This window comes from Oncorhynchus keta, chromosome 20 (genome assembly GCF_023373465.1).
Source record: "Oncorhynchus keta strain PuntledgeMale-10-30-2019 chromosome 20, Oket_V2, whole genome shotgun sequence".
Taxonomy (NCBI): Eukaryota; Metazoa; Chordata; class Actinopteri; order Salmoniformes; family Salmonidae; genus Oncorhynchus; species Oncorhynchus keta.
In genome coordinates this window covers 21,932,271-21,954,180 of record NC_068440.1, presented here as the reverse complement: position 1 = coordinate 21,954,180, position 21,910 = coordinate 21,932,271, and the positions used below count along the sequence as shown (strand labels likewise).

At 46.6% G+C, this 21,910-nt stretch overlaps 1 protein-coding gene across 1 annotated transcript; it reads left to right on the top strand.

Annotated features, from left to right (window-relative positions):
• The first annotated feature begins 6,022 nt into the window (after positions 1 to 6,022).
• LOC127909898 (homeobox protein Dlx3b-like) lies at positions 6,023 to 16,417 on the top strand. The gene is made up of 9 exons (XM_052472296.1): positions 6,023 to 6,319; positions 12,362 to 12,996; positions 13,164 to 13,326; positions 13,798 to 13,904; positions 14,054 to 14,181; positions 14,355 to 14,479; positions 14,570 to 14,832; positions 15,373 to 15,671; positions 15,802 to 16,417. Exons 1-7 carry the CDS (start codon positions 6,286 to 6,288, stop codon positions 14,644 to 14,646), a joined length of 1,269 nt encoding a protein of 422 aa, XP_052328256.1. The 5' UTR covers positions 6,023 to 6,285; the 3' UTR covers positions 14,647 to 14,832; positions 15,373 to 15,671; positions 15,802 to 16,417.
• The last annotated feature ends 5,493 nt before the right edge of the window (positions 16,418 to 21,910 follow it).

The window sequence follows — 21,910 nt, the reverse complement described above, 5'->3', positions numbered from 1 at the left end:
TTGTATTCATTAGGCACCAAACAAAGAAAACGGCCTGAAACAAAGGACTACCTGGTCCAATAAGAAATGCACATTTCCGTATTCCATTGCAAAATGTTTTACAACGTTTTCCGTTGTGTGTCAATGAATACGACCCTGGTGCTGAATGCTAACACAGGGCTAGCGGCTAGCTGTCTGGTTTGCTCCTTTACGCTGTACAAAGGTGATTAGTTCTATGGATAGTAATAATAACCAATAATATATCAATGTTCTGGACTGGTTGGTAAATAATAGTAATAATGAAAATAATACTCGAATGAACGAAAGGATGTGTATTTAGCGGTTTCAAAAGTTTATATGTAAATATCATTGGTTGAAATACTTTTTCTGTCGTTGCCACTAACCAGTCGCATGATCACCATTTCTATATCACGTCAATCTGTGGAGCTGTGCTCTCAACACACACACACACCACACACACTCACAAGTACGCACTCACACACTTAAGCAAATATACACACGCCGTACATGCAAGCATGCGCTCACAAGCTCAAACACACACACACACAAATATATCACTTGCGCTTCATTGACTAAATATATATATATATAAATCATATCACTCACTCAACATATTATCATTATCCTCATCACACAAGCTGGTTTCAGTACATTATTAATAAGTGACTGATCAGTTGCTGGTTGGTTAGAGTTTGGTTCGTTGTGTAAAGGCACCAGCATGTATCCATCCAATCCCCTGCATGCTCTTTCTTTCTCTTCTACCATTGGCTGTATATTTGGGGGTGGGCTGGTCTTTGGGACTGTGAGGGAGGGGCTTACGATGCTGAACTTCAAGTAGAAGTTGTCCATCAGTAGGTGTGGGGACAGGAGTTGAAGTGGGGGCAGTGGGTGGGGACAGGAGTTGAAGTGGGGGCAGTGGGTGGGGACAGGAGTTGAAGTGGGGGCTGTGGGTAGGGGTGGAGACAGGAGTTGAAGTGGGGGATGTGGGTAGGGGTTGGTACAGGAGTTGAAGTGGGGGTAGTGGGTGGGGACAGGAGTTGAAGTGGGGGCTGTGGGTAGGGGTGGGGACTGGAGTTGAGTTGGAGGCTGTGCTTTCTATCTAAGATTGTAACAATAACCAACACACGAGTACGACTGGACTAGTAGCTTCTAATATATTCAGTACTGTAGAACAACTGCATGGGAGTCAAACTATACTAGTCTGTGTGTGTGTGTGTGTGTGTTCTGAGAGGAATGTACTGTGGGCAGGTGTGTATTTGACCTGCTCCAGCAGTTCTGACGCTCTTCCATAGTCAGGTAGTCACACCTGTACCCCTGTGTGTGTGTGTGTGTGTGTGTGTGTGTGTGTGTGTGTGTGTGTGTGTGTGTGTGTGTGTGTGTGTGTGTGTGTGTGTGTGTGTGCGCGCCTCAACTGCTTTGCCCCCTCTTTTTTTTAAGCAGTGAACGCCTCTTATTTCACATCAGACTTGTGTGTGTGTGTGTGTGTGTAGGTCTCACCTGTTCACTGCTGAATGTGGGGCTAGTCTGCTTTTTCACACACAATCTGTCACTCACGGTCTGTTTGTCTGTAGCAGGACTGACTGACATCACACATCACAGACAGAACTACACCTGAACTGTCTTTTCTAAACTTACCTTCCAACTGTTAACATGTGTTTGTACCCATATAAGTCTGCATAGCCAAATAATAGAGAGAGAGAGAGAGAGAGAGAGAGAGAGAGAGTGTGTGTGTGTGTGTGTGTGTGTGTGTGTGTGTGTGTGTGTGTGTGTGTGTGTGTGTGTGTGTGTGTGTGTGTGTGTGTGTGTGTGTGTGTGTGTGTGTGTGTGTGTGTGTGTGTGTGAGAGAGTGTGTGTGTGTGTGCCAAGTTGGTGGAAGGCCACACCACACTGTGTTTGCTGTTACCCATCCTGTTTTTATACATTTGCATTTTTTAAGGCTGTTTCTGTCATTGGCTGCTGAGCGCCGGGAGGCGGACCTCTGCGCCACGGCCCTGCCACTAATTTGCCACTCTGTTCCAAATAAAAGACCTCATTGGTTAACACACTGTCGTCTGTGATTTTATTGGCTGAGGGTATGGTGTGGGGGTGGAACATGAGGGGACTAATGGTTTTGAGAGCTCTGTATAGTGCAGATAAAATAGAAAAATCACATATAGAACTGACAAACATATCGCTCTGACACAATAAATCTCAAATCATTAACCTCTACCTCCTAGTGCCTAAACATTTGAGTAGATCTGAGTGGAATTGAATAGTGTAGGTAGGTATTATTCTAGACAGACACTCCTTCAGTCTACACCAATCCAATGCTTTTAAATCCTAGAGAAGGAGTGTAAGTGTGTACTGTACATTTCAGGGAGAAGCAGGGGGAGAATGGGAGGGTTTAACATGTCATACATCGATGGAGTGACGCTGGCTGGGTGATGGTGTGACACTCTGCCCTCTGGTGTTTGACTATGGTGTTACATCCCAGTGGCCACATTTATTGTATTATTTTATTTCACCTTTATTTAACCAGGTAGGCAAGTTGAGAACAAGTTCTCATTTACAATTGCGACCTGGCCAAGATAAAGCAAAGCAGTTCGACAGATACAACGACACAGAGTTACACATGGAGTAAAACAAACATACAGTCAATAATACAGTATAAACAAGTCTATATACAATGTGAGCAAATGAGGTGAGAAGGGAGGTAAAGGCAAAAAAGGCCATGGTGGCAAAGTAAATACAATATAGCAAGTAAAACACTGGAATGGTAGTTTTGCAATGGAAGAATGTGCAAAGTAGAAATAAAAATAATGGGGTGCAAAGGAGCAAAATAAATAAATTAATTAAATACAGTTGGGAAAGAGGTAGTTGTTTGGGCTAAATTATAGGTGGGCTATGTACAGGTGCAGTAATCTGTAAGATGCTATGACAGTTGGTGCTTAAAGCTAGTGAGGGAGATAAGTGTTTCCAGTTTCAGAGATTTTTGTAGTTCGTTCCAGTCATTGGCAGCAGAGAACTGGAAGGAGAGGCGGCCAAAGAAAGAATTGGTTTTGGGGGTGACTAGAGAGATATACCTGCTGGAGCGTGTGCTACAGGTGGGAGATGCTATGGTGACCAGCGAGCTGAGATAAGGGGGGACTTTACCTAGCAGGGTCTTGTAGATAATAATAATAATAATAATAATAATAATAATAATATATGCCATTTAGCAGACGCTTTTATGACATGGAGCCAGTGGGTTTGGCGACGAGTATGAAGCGAGGGCCAGCCAACGAGAGCGTACAGGTCGCAATGGTGGGTAGTATATGGGGCTTTGGTGACAAAACGGATTGCACTGTGATAGACTGCATCCAATTTGTTGAGTAGGGTATTGGAGGCTATTTTGTAAATGACATCGCCAAAGTCGAGGATTGGTAGGATGGTCAGTTTTACAAGGGTATGTTTGGCAGCATGAGTGAAGGATGCTTTGTTGCGAAATAGGAAGCCAATTCTAGATTTAACTTTGGATTGGAGATGTTTGATATGGGTCTGGAAGGAGAGTTTACAGTCTAACCAGACACCTAAGTATTTGTAGTTGTCCACGTATTCAAAGTCAGAGCCGTCCAGAGTAGTGATGTTGGACAGGCGGGTAGGTGCAGGTAGCGATCGGTTGAAGAGCATGCATTTAGTTTTACTTGTATTTAAGAGCAATTGGAGGCCACGGAAGGAGAGTTGTATGGCATTGAAGCTCGTCTGGAGGTTAGTTAACACAGTGTCCAAAGAAGGGCCAGAAGTATACAGAATGGTGTCGTCTGCGTAGAGGTGGATCAGGGACTCACCAGCAGCAAGAGCGACCTCATTGATGTATACAGAGAAGAGAGTCGGTCCAAGAATTGAACACTGTGGCACCCCCATAGAGACTGCCAGAGGTCCGGACAGCAGACCCTCCAATTTGACACACTGAACTCTATCAGAGAAGTAGTTGGTGAACCAGGCGAGGCAATCATTTGAGAAACCAAGGCTGTCGAGTCTGCCGATGAGGATGTGGTGGTTGACAGAGTCGAAAGCCTTGGCCAGATCAATGAATACGGCTGCACAGTAATGTTTCTTATCGATGGCGGTTAAGATATCGTTTAGGACCTTGAGCGTGGCTGAGGTGCACCCATGACCAGCTCTGAAACCAGATTGCATAGCAGAGAAGGTATGGTGAGATTCGAAATGGTCTGTAATCTGTTTGTTGACTTGGCTTTCGAAGACCTTAGAAAGGCATGGTAGGATAGATATAGGTCTGTAGCAGTTTGGGTCAAGAGTGTCCCCCCCTTTGAAGAGGGGGATGACCGCAGCTGCTTTCCAATCTTTGGGAATCTCAGATGACACGAAAGAGAGGTTGAACAGGCTAGTAATAGGGGTGGCAACAATTTCGGCAGATCATTTTAGAAAGAAAGGGTCCAGATTGTCTAGCCCGGCTGATTTGTAGGGGTCCAGATTTTTCAGCTCTTTCAGAACATCAGCTGAATGGATTTGGGAGAAGGAGAAATGGGGAAGGCTTGGGCGAGTTGCTGTTGGGAGTGCAGTGCTGTTGACCGGGGTAGGAGTAGCCAGGTGGAAAGCATGGCCAGCCGTAGAAAAATGCTTATTGAAATTCTCAATTATGGTGGATTTATCAGTGGTGACAGTGTTTCCTATCTTCAGTGCAGTGGGCAGCTGGGAGGAGGTGTTCTTATTCTCCATGGACTTTACAGTGTCCCAGAACCTTTTTGAGTTAGTGTTGCAGGAAGCAAATTTCTGCTTGAAAAAGCTAGCCTTGGCTTTTCTAACTGCCTGTGTATAACGGTTTCTAGCTTCCCTGAACAGCTGCATATCACGGGGGCTGTTCGATGCTAATGCAGAACGCCATAGGATGTTTTTGTGTTGGTTAAGGGCAGTCAGGTCTGGGGAGAACCAAGGGCTATATCTGTTCCTGGTTCTAAATTTCTTGAATGGGGCATGTTTATTTAAGATGTTTAGGAAGGCATTTTTTAAAAATATCCAGGCATCCTCTACTGACGGGATGAGATCAATATCCTTCCAGGAAACCCTGGCCAGGTTGATTAGAAAGGCCTGCTCGCTGAAGTGTTTCAGGGATGAGTGGAGGTCGTTTGACCGCTGACCCATTACGGATGCAGGCAATGAGGCAGTGATCGCTGAGATCTTGGTTGAAGACAGCAGAGGTGTATTTAGAGGGGAAGTTGGTTGGGATGATATCTATGAGGGTGCCCGTGTTTAAGGCTTTGGGGTGGTACCCGGTCGGTTCATTGATCATTTGAGTGAGATTGAGGGCATCAAGTTTAGATTGTAGGATGGCTGGGGTGTTAAGCATGTTCCAGTTTAGGTCGCCTAGCAGCACAAGCTCTGAAGATAGATGGGGGGCAATCAGTTCACATATGGTGTCCAGAGCACAGCTGGGGGCAGAGGGTGGTCTATAGCAGGCGGCACATACCTCCCTGACGCTACAGAATCTACTGGTCTGATTCACTGGCGAAGGGGAAAGAAGGGAGATATATTGGGGTTGCTGCTACTACTTGCTGTACTTGATTATTTGTGAATCGTGTAACAGTATATTATAGAGATGTGAAGGGAATGAAGTGGAGCTGGATAGCCAGTTACAGTCAATGGAGCTGAGCTCACTGTTGTGGGTGATATATTACTAGCACAAACCAATTATTGTAGGCTTACCATATTTGCACTTTACAGCTGTAGAACTGAACCCCCATATGAGTAACACATTTCATCATAAACCAGCCATAAGGTCCCTGCATACCCCCTAGATAAAATTACGAATATATCTGTTAGACTCATCGCTATTGCCTTGAATGCCACCAAACGTTTGAAGGGTGTCTCTGAATTGATAAAGGAACTGGCCTGCCATATCAGTCTAGATTTTTTATTTTAATTTTACAATAATGATCTGAATTTAATTTTGTTTTCATATTATGAAAGCTAGTTCATACATAGCATTACCACAATAAGGGTGCTGGAATTTACACCACACTCGTGTAGTAGTGTAGGTCCCTAGGCCCACGGTGGTCTGTTCCCAGGTGTTCTGATCAGTGGAATCTCCCTACTCGGTTCTGTTCGGATCGTTGAGGACTCTCATTGGCTGATTCAGCTCAACCGCTACATGTGATTGTTCTGTCTTCAACTTGCTAATTTGTCAATCAACCTTATCACGTCTCGAAACGGTGCAAACTCATGCATCAATTCCAAAAAAGCGTGTTTGACTTTATCGGTAAATAAATTGCTAGTTTAGAGTTTGATGCTCGTGAAAGCAGGTTCGTTATGGATGACATGCGTGAGGCAGCGGATGATTACGGTGAGGAAGAAATTAACTCATTACCTTGCAGTCGTTTAATTAATTGATTCATTGTTCAAACAGTAATTAACTCGGCCTTTAACTAATAGGTTAACTCTCCCGTTGTTTCACAGAAGAACAGTATCTAAGTAGTTAGACGTTTTGCTCAAGTGAATTTGGCCTAGTTAACAGCCTAACTTTTTTTTGTTGGGCAGTTTTAATAAGAAACAGGCTGCGACTGTTTAAAGGCCTTATACTTTAGAAAGCTAACGTTAGCAATTAGAGACGGATCGAAATGTAGGCTACATAATGAGTGACGTTAGGCTATCTGGATGAAACTATGGGAAGGTCATGTTTTTTTTTCAATGCATTTTTATTTATTTAACTAGGCAAGTCAGTTAAGAACATCTTATTTACAATGACAGCCTACCAAAAGGCATCATGCGGGGCCGGGATATATACACACACACACACATATATATATATATATATACAAAACACACATCACGACGAGACACCACAACACTACATAAAGAGAGACCAAAGACAACAATACATAATGGCAGCAACACATGACAACACCACGGTAGCAGCACAAAACATGGCAGACAACAGCACAAAGGGCAAGAAGTTAGAGACACCAACAACACATCACGCGAAGCAGCCACAAGTGTCAGTAAGAATATTCACGATGTAAATAAACCTGTCCAGTTTGAGTGTTTTTTTTTATTGCAGCTCGCTCCAGACGCTAGCTGCTTCGAACTGAAAAGAGTAGCGACCCAGGGATGTGTGTGCTTAAGGGACCTCTAACGGAATGTGACTGGCAGAACGGGTGGAGGATGAGGGTTGCATTAGGCATCACAGATAGGGGGAGTGAAGCCTAAGAGGGTTTTTATAAATTAGTCAAGGGGAGGGTTTAGTGTGTATAGATATATATATATCTAGTGTAGGGGAGGGTCATGTAATTGATTACATTTATATATATATATATCGACTTGTGCCTGATGCTGCCACTCATCTCTGATTATCAGCTGGGTGTGCAATATGAAGTGCATGCTTGGAGAGTCACAGAGCAAAGGTATATTTCTAAGATAACTGATGGGATGGTGTAAATACAGCTAAGCTGCATCACACACTGCAATGGCTGTTCCAACCCTAAGCCCCTGCCTGCTCTGCTCTTGCTGATCAAAAACTTTTTTTGTATGCTTCCTAACCAATGGCTGTACTGTGTAGGTCTCTGGTGGCAGTTCAGGAGGAGAGTCAAAGGCTTCTTAAAAAAATATTATTTGATTAGGCCTAGTCCATCTTGCATGTAGTAACCTATAGCCCAGTGGTCACCAACTGCGCGATTGCCTGGTCGATCTTCAAGTCATTAGCCTACATGAGATTTCATAACTTGCACAACCATAACCAGAGAGAGAGACTGTTAAAGTATACTGCAAAGAGCTGCTGTTTTTATGAGTGAGTTCATGTCGGCACTGTCAACACTGTTTTGTTCAACACTATTACAAAACGTAAAGCGCTTCTCCCTCCTTCCACTTGCGCTGCATCTGCAATGAATGAGTAGCCAAGTGTATTGATAGCCCTGTATTTTTCTTAAATTCTTCTATTTATTAGCAGTTTGTCATGACAATTTTAATATTGAGGAATATTTCACTTTCTCTGATCATAGGAACATTAATTTGTGCATGAGTCAGATGTGGTGCGACTTCGAGATTTGCAATTAGGTGGAAGACGGTGTCTCTCTGGTCAGTCTCATCGGAGGAAAGGAAGGAGAGAGCAGTGACTTTGAGAGACGGACCCTCTGCTGCTATCTCTCCCTCTGCTGAGACTAATGCCGTGTTCAAAACAACAGGAAACTCTGAGGTCTCCAACTTCAAGACAACTGGGAACTTTGGGAATAAAATGAGGTCAGACTGGGAAAAAACATTTTCAATGGTCTTCCAAGTCGGAAACACGGGCATCTTTCTAGAGCGCCGACTTTCCCACCTGAAGTTCACTGAAGTTGTGATTTGATATAGTTTTTTTTCAGAGCTCCAAGTTGTCTTGAAAGAACCATGACCATCAAATGCATGTACCATCAGTCCAGTAAAAATAAAAAAGCAAATATATATATATTATTTTGATGGTACATGCTTATCAAAACTTGAGTTTTGAAATCTAATATGGTCTGAGAAGAATAATATTTTCAGGCCAGGCATATAGCCAATATGCTGTGATAATGTATTAGGCCTACTGCACAAACCTCATTCCTGTTTTTATTAGGTTAATGCATAAAAAATGTAAGTCATGTTTAAAAAAAATTCTGAGCAGTAGATCTCTGCTTGCTTTTTGTGATCTTGACTCAGAAAAGGTTGGCAATTTAAAAATATATATATTATCCTTTTTTTCTCCCCAATTTCGGTATCCAATTGGTAGTTAGTCTTGTCTCATCTCTGCAACTCCCGTACGGAGAGGCGAAGGCCAAGAGCTGTGCATCCTCTGAAACACAACCCTGCCACGCCCCAATGCGTCTTGACACAATGCCCACTTAACCCGGAGGCCAGCCGCACCAATGTGTCGTGGAGGAAAGATCGTACACCTGCCGACCATGTCAGCGTGCATTGTGCCTGGCCCGCCACAGGAGTCGCTAGTGCGCGATGGGACAAGGACATCCCTGCCGGCCAAACCCTCCCCTAACCCAGACAACGCTGGGCCAATTGTGTGCCATGGGTCTCCTGGTTGCGGCAGGCTGTGACTGGACTCGAACCCAGAATCTCTAGTGGCAGACCACTGCGCCACTCGGGAGGCCCAGCTTACTACTACTATAATGTATTAGAGTTATTGACCTCACAATAAGCCAGATTTGAGTAATTTACATTGTGGTGCTGAAACTTAAAGCTGCGGCACAATCAATCGGAAATGGACTGCTCATGGTGCTGAATGTAGGAAAATTCAAGTAGGCATTATTCATTTCAACATCTTCATTTGAATTAGACTAACAACAACAGGGCTTTGTGTCGGAGCCTATTTATTCCTATTTAAGTAAAAGAGGTAGACTGTCCTGTTTGACAGACTACATTAGGCTATAGGCTGCTATATCCATCCATGCACTCTTTAAATAGCCTACCTCTGTGTCAGCGAAGGGCTGTTAAGTTAAAACCAAGACTACAACTGAGGGGTTATGAGAGGGTAGGCTATGCCATATGCCTACTTTTTATTTAAGAAAATTGTAAAAAGCACAGCGCTTTGGTCCATGATGCTTAATCAATCAATGAAATGTATTTATAAAGCCCTTTTTACATCAGCAGATGTAAACAGCAAGCAATGCAGATGTAGAAGCACGTAGGCATGGAAAAACTCCCTAGAATGGCAGGAATCTAGGAAGAAACCTACAGAGGAACCAGGCTCTGAGGGGTGGCCTGTCCTCTTCTGGCTGTGCCCGGTAGAGATTATAAGACTATATGGCCATTAAAGCCAGATCGTTCTTCAAGATGTTCAAACATTCATAGATGACCAGCAGGGTCAAATAATAATCACAGTGGTTGTAGAGGGTTCAACAGGTCAGGAGTAAATGTCAGTTTGCTTTTCATAGCCGAGCAGTCAGAGGTCGAGATAGCAGGTATGGTAGAGAGAGAGAGTCGAAAACAGCAGGTCCGGGACAAGGTAGCACGTCCGGTGAACAGGTCAGGGTTCCATAGCCGCAGGCAGAATAGTTGAAACTGGATTAGCAGCACAAGCAGGTGGACTGGGGACAGCAAGGAGTCATCAGGCCAGGTAGTCCTGAGGCATGGTCGTAGGGCTATGGTCCTCCGGGAGGGGAGAGAGAGAGAATTAGGTAGCATACTTAAATTCACACAGGACACCAGATAAGACAGGATAATGACACCAGCTATAACAGACTGACCCTATCCCCCTGACACATAAACTATTGTAGCATAGATACTGGAGACTGAAACAGAGGTGGATCTGGGGATACTGGACCCGTCCGACAATACCCCCAGACAGGGCCAACCAGGCAGGATATAACTCCATCCACTTTGCCAAAGACATACCAACTTACTACCCTGAGACAAGGCTGAGTATACCCACGAAGATCTCCTCCACCACACAAGCCAGAGGGGGCGCAAAACCGGATAGGAATATCCCGTCAGTGTCTCCTCCTTGGGACGGCATGGAAGAGCACCAGTAAGACAGTGACTCAACCCCCGTAACGGGGTCAGAGGCAGAGAATCCCAGTAGAGCCGGCCAGGCAGAGAATCCCAGTGGAGCCGGCCAGGCAGAGAATCCCAGTGGAGCCGGCCAGGCAGAGAATCCCAGTGGAGCCGGCCAGGCAGAGAATCCCAGTGGAGCCGGCCAGGCAGAGAATCCCAGTGGAGCCGGCCAGGCAGAGAATCCCAGTGGAGCCGGCCAGGCAGAGAATCCCAGTGGAGCCGGCCAGGCAGAGAATCCCAGTGGAGCCGGCCAGGCAGAGAATCCCAGTGGAGCCGGCCAGGCAGAGACCGCAAGGGCGGTTCGTCGCTTCAGTGCCTTGCCGTTCACCTTCGCACCCCATGGCCAGACTAAACTTAATCATAGGACCTACAGAAGAGATGAGTCTTAAGTAAAGACTTGAAGTTTGGGACTGTGGCTGTCTCTCACATTGATAGGCAGATCATTCCATAAAATTAGCTCTATAGGATAAAGCCCTGCCTCCATCTATTTGCTTAGAAATTAGGGTTTACAATCTCTCCAAAAGAATGTGGTGATCGATGGTGTCAAAAGCAGCACTAAGGTCTAGGAGCACGAGGATCGATGCAGAGCCTTGGTCTGACGCCATTAAAAGGTAATTTACCACCTTCACGAGTGCAGTCTCAGTGCTATGATGGGGTCTAAAACCAGACTGAAGTGTTTCGTATGCATTATTTGTCTTCAGGAAGGCAGTGTTGCTGTGCAACAGCTTTTTCAAAACATTTTGAGAGGAATGGGAGATTCGATATAGGTTGATCGTTTGGCTTTTCCAAAACATTTTGAGAGGAATGGGAGATTCGATGTAGGTTGATCGTTTGGCTTTTCCAAAAGAGTCTTTTACTGCCACTTTTAGTGACTTTTTAAAGCTAGAAACAAGCTGTAAAATATCCGGTAAAGACTGACTCCGATGCATATGGGGATATCATTGTTTCGATTCTTTGACATTCAAAGGCTGAGCAACAAGCTGAGGATATATATATATTTTTTTAACTTTGCTTGGGGAGTAATCTAATTCTGTCACTGATTAAGCTATTCACTTTCTGTTCAATAGAAGATGTTTAAACCCACACAGCTTTTAGGGGAACACTCGTGACTTTCTGTCATTGAGTGAAGCTACAGAAGAAGAGTAACCAGCAGCCCTGTGCTCTATCAAAATTGCTACGTTGCCATGTAATGCTGACAGGTCGAAAAACAGTTTTCAAAACTACACATCTAAGGTGCTGGTCTGTCCAAGAAGTGAGAGTAAATGTTCTCTGCTATCCACTTTGTTTTATTGATTATTGTGGGTATAAGGAAAGGGGGATACTTAGTCAGTTGTACCACTGAATGCATTCAACTGAAATGTGTCTTCCTCATTTAACCCAACCCCTCTGAATCAGAGCGGTACGGGGTATAGGGGGGGGTCACTTGTTTTTTTTCAAGCATTCAGGGAGGGTTTAGGTCAAATATATTTTCCTGAAGGGAGGGCCATCCATTTTAATTTCAGTGAGGTCCGATTTTCTCCATGTAACCCTTATTATAAATAACATTCACTCCCTCAGCTAACCCAGTTTAGGCTAATTAACAAGCAGGTGAGGCAGCTTGTGACCTCAGCCTACCTGGTCTTTTCATTATAGTCTTTAGAAAACAGAGGAGCACTCTGTCATGTGCTTGTGGAAACTAGGCCCACATGGTGACATCACCTCAATCTAGATTTCTCATTTTACCTGACTAGTCATTACCCAGTGATACTCTGTGTTGCTATTTTGAACTTTTTGCCACTTTGTGCCACTCCATCATGCTATGTCAGTGAGTGTTTTTTCATATTATGACAGTGTTATGTCATGCTAATTCGCTCTGTGTGGCTGTATGCAGACTGCCCAAGCCTCCTGTGTGATGAACAGGAGGATGAAGAGGAGGAGAGTTACCGTGGAGATGATGAGACCGGAGGAGAGGAGGGGGGAGATATAGAAGAATGGGACACTGGACAAAGAGGAGGAGAGAGAGTGGAGGAGGAAGAAGAGAATGGAGGAGAGATGGAGAAGAATGGAGAGATGGGTGAGGATGGAGTAACAGAAAGAGAAAAGGAGAGTGAGGTGGTAGTTGATTTTGAAGAGGAGGGAGGGGAGATGGAGAAGAGACAGTTGAGAAAGAGGATAGGGAGGGCAGAAAAAGAGGAGGAGGCAGTGTTAATTGAGGATAGGAGAGGGAGTGAAGAGGAGATGAAGGACAGAAGAGAGAGAGATGGGAAGGTAGAGGAGGAAAAAAAACAGAAAGGTGTGATGGGGCCTGCTCTGTCTCTTGATCTTGTCGGCGTGACAACTGACCCTGTCGGCATGACGACCACCACTCATGAGGACTCTGGGTACCTGAGCTCTGGGATGGGGTTCTACTGTCCCCCCGGACCGCTCCTATTCCACACCCAGCCTAAACCACACCCCCAACCCCTTCTGCCCAGTGGGGTGAAGCGTCCACATAGTGTCAGCCCCCCTCCCACCCAAAGCCTACAGGTAAGACAGATGGGATGAGATGACATCATACTGTCAGCAGTGATGTCATTACAATGGTGTCCTGCACAGTGCTCTAAAAAGTTTGCACAACCACTAACCCCTAGATACTTGGAGATGTGAAAGGACTGGACCAATAGAACAAACACACACACACTGCTCCTCCACAGGTAAAGGTGACTCGAGTGTACTCTACTCGCCGTTCGATTGGCTACAGCGCCCGGGGGCGTGGCCAGGTGCTTCCCCTCCCCCTGTTGCCAGCGGTAACCATGGGAGACCCCTCCCTATTGCCCTCCCTGCCCAAGAAGAAGACAAGAACACTCTACAGCACTGGTGAGGAGAGAGAGTGAGTGAATGTGTGTGTGTGTGTCCGCTCTGACCTATTGCCTGTGTGTGTGTGTGTGTGTGTGTGTGTGTGTGTGTGTGTGTGTGTGTGTGTGCGTGTGCGTGTGCGTGTGTGTCCGCTCTGACCTATTGCCTTTGTCTGTGTGTAACCTGTGTGCGTGGGTGTGTGTCTGCTCTGACCTATTGCTTTTGTCTGTGTGTAACCTCTGTGTGTAACCTGTGTGTGTGTCCACTCTGACCTATTGCCTTTGTCTGTGTGTAACCTCTGTGTGTAACCTGTGTGTGTGTGTGTGTGTGTCCACTCTGACCTATTGTGTGTGTGTGTGTGTGTGTGTGTGTGTGTGTGTGTGTGTGTGTGTGTGTGTGTGTGTGTGTGTGTGTGTGTGTGTGTGTGTGTGTGTCCACTCTGACTTATTGCCTTTGTCTGTGTGTAACCTCTGTGTGTGTGTGTGTGTGTAGACCAGTTGGAGCAGCTAGAGGGAATGTTCCAGGAGGACCACTACCCAGATGGAGAGAAGAGGAAGGAGATTGCCGCCACGGTGGGCGTCACACCCCAGAGGATCATGGTTAGTACTCTCCAGGAGGAGGGTTTGTCACCTTTGACCTACGTACACTGTTAGGATTGGGGAATAGGATTTGAGGTTTATATTTTGCCTCATTCGCTCTCTACCTTCCTCTTTCTCTCCTCTCATCCCTCCCCCTCTCTGTTTGTCAGGTGTGGTTTCAGAACCGTAGGGCCAAGTGGAGGAAGGCCAGTCGTTCTGCAGTGAAGCCAGAACACAAACAGACCTGCAGCCGCCTCCCTGACCCCAACCCTACCTCGCTCCTTGCACCACACCCTAGGTAGGCTCAGACCGCAATATGATATGATCACCGGTTGCAGACATCCACAATAAAGAACAAAACAGCCATTCCAGACAATGTGCACCCTCCCTTGAAGCATACCCACTTTGGTTGGGCTGACAGGGTCTTGAGCTGGCCGCTGAGTTCTGATTATACTAACTCTGTCTCTATAGGGCAGCTGCAGGACACATCGCCCCCTTCCTCCCTCCTGCTGGTCTCTCTTTACCTCCCCCTCCTACCACCCAGGCACTCCCTTCCTACAGCACCCTGCTAGCCAGCCTCTCATCCAGCCCTACAGGTAGGCTGTCAATCTTTCCATCCATCAATCGCACTACACAAACAATTGTTGATGTTTGTTAATGTTTGACTATATGTTTGTGGCTCCCAGGCAGGTCAGTAGGAGAGAGGGCCACCGTCAGGACCTCAGGGAGGGTCAGTGGAGCACCTACCTCCTATCATGTATAGCCCACCACCTTTACGACGTGCCAGCCTCCCCCTCCTGACTACCTTCCTGAACCCCCCCAACCCTACCCCCAGCCCCACTCCACCAACCCTGCAACCCACCCCAACATCGCCTTTCTTCATGGATGTGTTGGAGCCCCACCCCCCCAACAGAGACACACAGGGACTCACCCTGCAGACGGACTCTGGGTGAGTAATTGAAGGACATTACTTGACGTAGGCTGATTGGGACTCATAAGACATCCATGCCTATGTGTAATGGGAAATATCCAAGATTAATACAGTTCATTTTAGAGTGATTAACACTATGTTTTCCCTGTCTGTAATACACATTATTTCCAGTGTTCTGGTTGTACAGGTTGATGGTCACTAGACTTGCCACTGAAAGCTATGGGTTGTTCTCATATCGTTTGATGGTGATTGACATCAGAGCTACTGAAGAAACAATGGTTTCTGAACACTGATCCTATAGCAGCTGGAAAAGTCACTGTCTATTGTTTTGTCTTCCTACAAGCCTCTCAGGCTGATGTTTAGAGATCATTTGGTTCTGTCAGATTAATATAGAAGTGCCTTCTCACAGAATGCACGTTAGACCTTTTCTGTGCTGGAGGTGTCTCCCCGTTGCAACTTGTAATTAAACCAGATTGATTTCTTATTATTTTCTATATCTGTGACTGCTCATCCCCTTTACGTTATGTGTGTGTGTGTGTGTGTGTGTGTCGTCCTCAGTTCTCTGTTTGACTACAGCAGTGATCTCCTGTCCAGCAGCAGCAGCTCAGTGAAGATTGATCCTCAGCACTACCTTACCTCCAGCCACCAGGGTGGTGCTACTGTCTCCTACCAGCCCCAGGCCTCCCGCCTGGCCTACCTCAACCCAAACCCCCCTGAGGGGAGCGCCCCTCCCCCCTCCTACCTCACCTTTGGTCCAGGGGGTGGGCCCGGGGTAGTGACCTATGCAGCTGGAGGCCACACCTACTTCCAGGCACAGACAGGAGGGGGACAGATCCTACTGCAGTCTGGGATACACGGTGAGTCACTGTCGGGATACCACCTAGACACACACACCAAATTTGAGATTGGACAGTAGAGTCAGTGTGTGTGTGTGTGTGTGTGTGTGTGTGTGTGTGTGTGTGTGTGTGTGTGTGTGTGTGTGTCTAGGTGGTATCACAGCCTACCAGTCGTACCCGTGGGATCAGCTCTACAGCCACCCAGCAGTCATCCAGCAGCGTAACCAGTGTTCCCAGTTTACTACCACCTCACTCGGGGGCCGAGACCACCCAACCTCCTCCTCCTACCTGCCACCCACTTACTATCCCCGCTCACACACACACTCCCAGAGACCCTCGCACACTCTCACACATACCTCTACCCAGGCCCAGGTCCTGCCCCCAGTTTCTATCCTGCGACACCCCCACCCCAGAGGGGTCAGCGCCCCCCAGCCCAGAGCCCCCACACCACCCTTGGTCCTCCTGGATCCCCCCACCTGTGTGAAGGCTGAGAATGAGAGCCCTCCCCATATACACAGCAGCCACTTCCACTGTGACTTCTCACCCATACTCTTTTGACAGACCTGGGGGTTGTTATTCCTGTCTTCATATCTTGCTTAGTTAAATAAAGGTTAAGTAAAAAAATAAAACATCTGTGTGTGTTTTCTGTATGTTGTTTATGTGAGTATGAATGTATATGTGCCTACGTGTGTGACTGATATATTATGAGGCTCATTATTGAGACAGGCGGTTCTGTTCAGGTTGTTGGACTGTAATAAAGGCATGTTACTTACCATTGATCTGTCTGGTTGCTTTAGTGTGTGTGTGTTTCTGTCCATATAGTGGATTTGTTTGTACACTGATTTCCAGTACTCATGCCGTTCCACCAGAGAGTGCCATTTCCCTGTGTGTGTGGGGTGGCGTTGCTACCATACAATAGAAAGTGCTCCTTATCCAATCCTCTGCGAGCTACCTGAAGGGCCTTCCTGGCAGGGAGTGGACTAGCTGGGGTCTCCTTGCCTTTGTGTCGCTGAATGTGTATTTGATGTACATTATGGATGACACTCCCATCCCACAGTGACATCTCCATCTTTCTCTCGTTCTCTCTAAGGCTGGGAGGAGGATAAGGCTGGGGGGAGGATAAGGCTGGGGGGAGGATAAGGCTGGGGGGAGGATAAGGCCGGGAGGAGGATAAGGCCGGGAGGAGGATAAGGCCGGGAGGAGGATAAGGCCGGGGGGAGGATAAGGCTGGGGGGAGGATAAGGCCGGGGGGAGGATAAGGCTGGGGTTGAGGGGGAGGCTAGGGGAGGATAAGGCTAGGGGGAGGATAAGGCTAAGGTTGAGGAGAAGACTAGGGGGAAGATGGGGGAGGATAAGGCTGGAGGGAGGATAAGGGTTGATGAGGAGAAGACGGGGGAGGATAAGGCTGGATGGAGGATAAGGCTGGGGGGAGGACAAGGGTTGAGGAGAAGGCTGGGGGAGGATAAGGCTGGGGGAAGGATACGGGTTGAGAAGACTAGGGGGAGGACAAGGCTAGGGTTGAGGGGAGGCTAAGGGGAGGATAAGGCTAGGGTTGAGGGGAAGGCTTGGGGGAGGATAAGGTTGGGGGGAGGATAAGGTTTGAGGAGAAGACGGGGGAGGGTAAGACTAGGGTTGAGGGGAAGGCTAGGAGGAGGATAAGGCTGGGTGGGAGGATAAGGATTGAGGAGAGTGCTAGGGGGAGGATAAGGCTAGGGGAGGATACGGGTTTAGGAGAAGACGGGGGAGGATAAGGCTAGGGTTGAGGGGGAGGCTAGGGTTGAGGGGAAGGCTGGAGGGAGGATAAGGCTGGGGGGAGGACAAGGGTTGAGGAGAAGACTAGGGGGAGGATAAGGGTTGAGGAGAAGACTGGGGGGAGGATAAGGCCAGGGTTTAGGGGAAGGCTAGGGGGAGGATAAGGCTGGGGGAGGATAAGGGTTGAGGAGCAGACTGGGGGGTAAGGCTAGAAGTTGAGGGGAGGATAAGGCTAGGGGGAGGATAAGGCTAGGGAGAGGATAAGACTAGGGGGAGGATAAGGAAGGAAAGGAGCTGTGTGTGTGAGAACAGAGATGTTGGTTATGAAGAAAAAAAATCTGGCCAGCGAGCTGTTACTGTCGGCTGGAGAAGCTCAGCGCACACACTATATACCTGTACTACACTAAATCACACACTATATACTTGTACTACACTAAATCACACACTATATACCTGTACTACACTAAATCACACACTATATACATGTACTACACTAAATCACACACTATATACCTGTACTACACTAAATCACACACTATATATACCTGTACTACACTAAATCACACACTATATACCTGTACTACACTAAATCACACACTATATATTATCAATCAGGCAAGTCAGGCTATAGTCTGTGTAGGCAACAACCTTTGTTGACAAACTTACCTGCTGCACAATTTACATATATATGGGCCTAAAGTGTTTATTAATACACTTGTTGGCAAGTTATAACTGGCCAACAAGTGGCCTTGCTCACAAAACCTATAGCTGATGAGTCCATTGTGGCACTTTCCATGTGTTGAAAATGAATACAACAGGTCTATTCTCATCTCAACAATCAGGCAATACAATACTGTTTTCCTGGCATACAAAACTCACTTTTGGCTGACTGCACATTTTGACTTTTCCTTGGCATTTCATTTGTCATTTGGAATTAGTTTTCCCCACGCCCCTCCTCCCAACAGTTGCCTGACCAAGTGTTTTGTCCACCAACTGGTCTTCATTCAATCACATATTGTAAGCTAGTGATACCGCATCAAAACGTAATTATGCAACATGGATTAACCACACAGCTTTACAACTCCCCATTCCACCGTTTAATGTACGACACGGGGAGAGAAAAACTCAATCTGTCTATTGTCCGCAGAGAACCTAGTGGCCTGTGGGCCTGTTTTAAATTGAAAGGATTAAACATAGCAAAGTCCGCCAGTGGCAGCCGGAATTGGTGTGATGGGTGGGGGGAGGGGATGCCTCGGTCCGTTCCCTTTGTGACAATATTTATTCAGTATTCTGAGATGGTAAAAAGGGAACTTGTTTCAATATTTATGTTTGTGGTCTAACAAGAAATCCATGCAGTCTTTCCAAACCCCCCCAGTCTGCCCCCCCCCCACATACACTTTGAGACTCTGAAAACCTGCACATTAACACGTTTTTCATTTCTCAAATACAGTCAGGCTGTGTGTGCGTTCACATGTCTAACAGATTTTTCTACACGTTATCTGAAGTATTACATTTAACATTTAAGTCATTTAGCAGACGCTCTTTTCCAGCAGTATTTCTAAGGTGGTCCTTACGAGTCATATCTGGTTACCTGTGTGTCAACGGACGCCTGCCTGTATGTCCTGCTCCCAGAGTGACCATTCATTGTACAATGACCTCCGATAAGGTTGTCCTGGCTTGGTCTGTCGAGTTTCGGTCTGTTGAGTTGGGTTGCGTCGAGTTTCTTTGGGTCGAGTTAAGACTACAAAAATAAAATCTATCTTATCAAGACCTTTTCCCTCTTGTATTAAGACAAAGTTAGATGTTCTTGTTTTGAGTTGATTACCCACAAGACAATCTGACTTGGATGAAGATGATCTGTAGAATCAGAAGGGAAGTTAGCAGGCAGGTGCTGTATACGTATATGGTTAATACGGCTACCTCACGTGTTGTTGTTTATTCTCTACCTGCTGTGTGTGTGTGTGTGTGTGTGTGTGTGTGTGTGTGTGTGTGTGTGTGTGTGTGTGTGTGTGTGTGTGTGTGTGTGTGTGTGTGTGTGTGTGTGTGTGTGTGTGTGTGTGTGCGTGCGTGCGTGCGTGCGTGCGTGCGTGCGTGCGTGCGTGCGTGCGTGCGTGCGTGTGTGTGTGTGTGTGTGAGTGAGAGTGTGCGAGAGAGAGAGAGAGAGAGAGATGGACGGTGTGTGTGTGTGTGTCTGTGTGTGTGTGTGTGTGTGTGTGTGTGTGTGTGTGTGTGTGTGTGTGTGTGTGTGTGTGTGTGTGTGTGTGTGTGTGTGTGTGTGTGTGTGTGTGTGTGTGTGTGTGTGTGTGAGAGAGAGAGAGAGGGAGATTGAGAGAGAGAGGGAGAGAGAGAGAAAGAGATGGAGGATGTGTGTCTGTGAGTGTGTGTGTGTGTGTGTGTGTAAGAGAGAGACATGGAGGGTGTGTGTCTGTGTGTGAGAGAGAGAGAGAGAGATGGAGTGTGTGTGTGTGTGTGTGTGTGTGTGTGTGTGTGTGTGTGTGTGTGTGTGTGTGTGTGTGTGTGTGTGTGTGTGTGAGAGGGAGATGGAGATGGAGTGTGTGTGTGTTCTCTCCATGTGAGAAGGATGCCAGGCTACTTATTCCTAGAGGTGGCATCCAGGAATAACACCCCACCTGATCATTAATCTCTCACCCTGGAGATACACATACACTCATGTGTAGACATACACACACACACACATACACTCATGTGTAGACATACACACACACACATACACTCATGTGTAGACATACACACACACCGACTGTTGATTTAGCAGCGCGTTCAGTAGGAAATCTGTCTGGGTAGGTAGTACACAGCCTCAACTCACATTCCCCTGCCCCCCTCAATCAGGGCTTGTTCGGGTGGTGTGTGAGAGAGTGTGTGTGGGGCAGGGTGGTGGGTGGGGTGTGTGGCACATTGGAATTCGAGGTTGGGTAGAGTATGTCAGAGAGAAAAGAGGTCTCTGTTCTGTGTATGTGTTTGTGTGTGTGTTTTCAGATGGAGGGTGTTTGCTGTTTGGCTGCAGGGGCACACTGCCTACCTGATAGAGGAGAGGATGGCACAGCATGATGCAGTACAGCAAGTACTTTGACATCCTTCCTCTCACAGCATGATGCAGTACAGCAAGTACTTTGACATCCTTCCTCTCACAGCATGATGCAGTACAGCAAGTACTTTGACATCCTTCCTCTCACAGCATGATGCAGTACATGAAGTACTTTGACATCCTTCCTCTCACAGCATGATGCAGTACATGAAGTACTTTGACATCCTTCCTCTCACAGCATGATGCAGTACATGAAGTACTTTGACATCCTTCCTCTCACAGCATGTTGCAGTACATGAAGTACTTTGACATCCTTCCTCTCACAGCATGATGCAGTACATGAAGTACTTTGACATCCTTCCTCTCACAGCATGTTGCAGTACATGAAGTACTTTGACATCCTTCCTCTCACAGCATGATGCAGTACAGGAAGTACTTTGACATCCTTTCTCTCACAGCATGATGCAGTACAGGAAGTACTTTGACATCCTTTCTCTCACAGCATGATGCAGTACAGGAAGTACTTTGACATCATTCTCTCTGTTTTACTCTGTCAGGTGTTCTCTAATCGAAGCCTGAGGTCGGCAGTACTGCTAGTTATCTTTCCCCCCAATAGTTAGTTAATTGATTGATTAATGTCATTGATTGGTTAGTCCACTCAACCAGGTCTGAATCATTCCCCCATTAGAGGGGAAGAATGGCAACCAGCAGTCCATCTTACCTCAAGGATTTGTGGAATGGGTGATGATCATGACGAAGACCTGCCCTTAATGTCGGAAAGGATGGATTGATGCATGTCTAAAGTATTGAAACAAGCAAAGGAGAAAACCTTTGGGAAATGGAATGTGTCCGCAGTCTGAAGCTACATTCATTAGTAGAGTGATTACACACACACATTCAGCATGCACAGCCTAGCAGGAACACTGTATGCTGTGTAAGGCAGCTCTTCAACATCCTGCAGTAAAGGGGTGTTTGCTATACGAGGGAACATGAGGAGAAAAGAGGAATTCATGTTGCTGTTTATTTGAGCTTTGGCAAAATCCAAACTTGAACTGTTGCACCAGCCAAGCAGCAACGCGCACACACACACACACACACACACACACACACACACACACACACACACACACACACACACACACACACACACACACACACACACACACACACACACACACACACACACACACACACACACACACACACAGTCTACCCATATCAAGGTGTATTTGTTTTTCCCTGCCCACCGTTTTACAGTGTAGGTCCTCCCAAAGCAGGTATTTCCCCCCTACACACGCACACACACACACACACACACACACACACACACACACACACACACACACACACACACACAGTCGTGGCAGTGGTACAGAGGGTGGCTGTCTGTGGTTTGAGTTTGAAGCCGTTGCATTGATAACCAGTAGCTGTGACTGGGAGACTGTGTGTCCGTCCCGCCTCG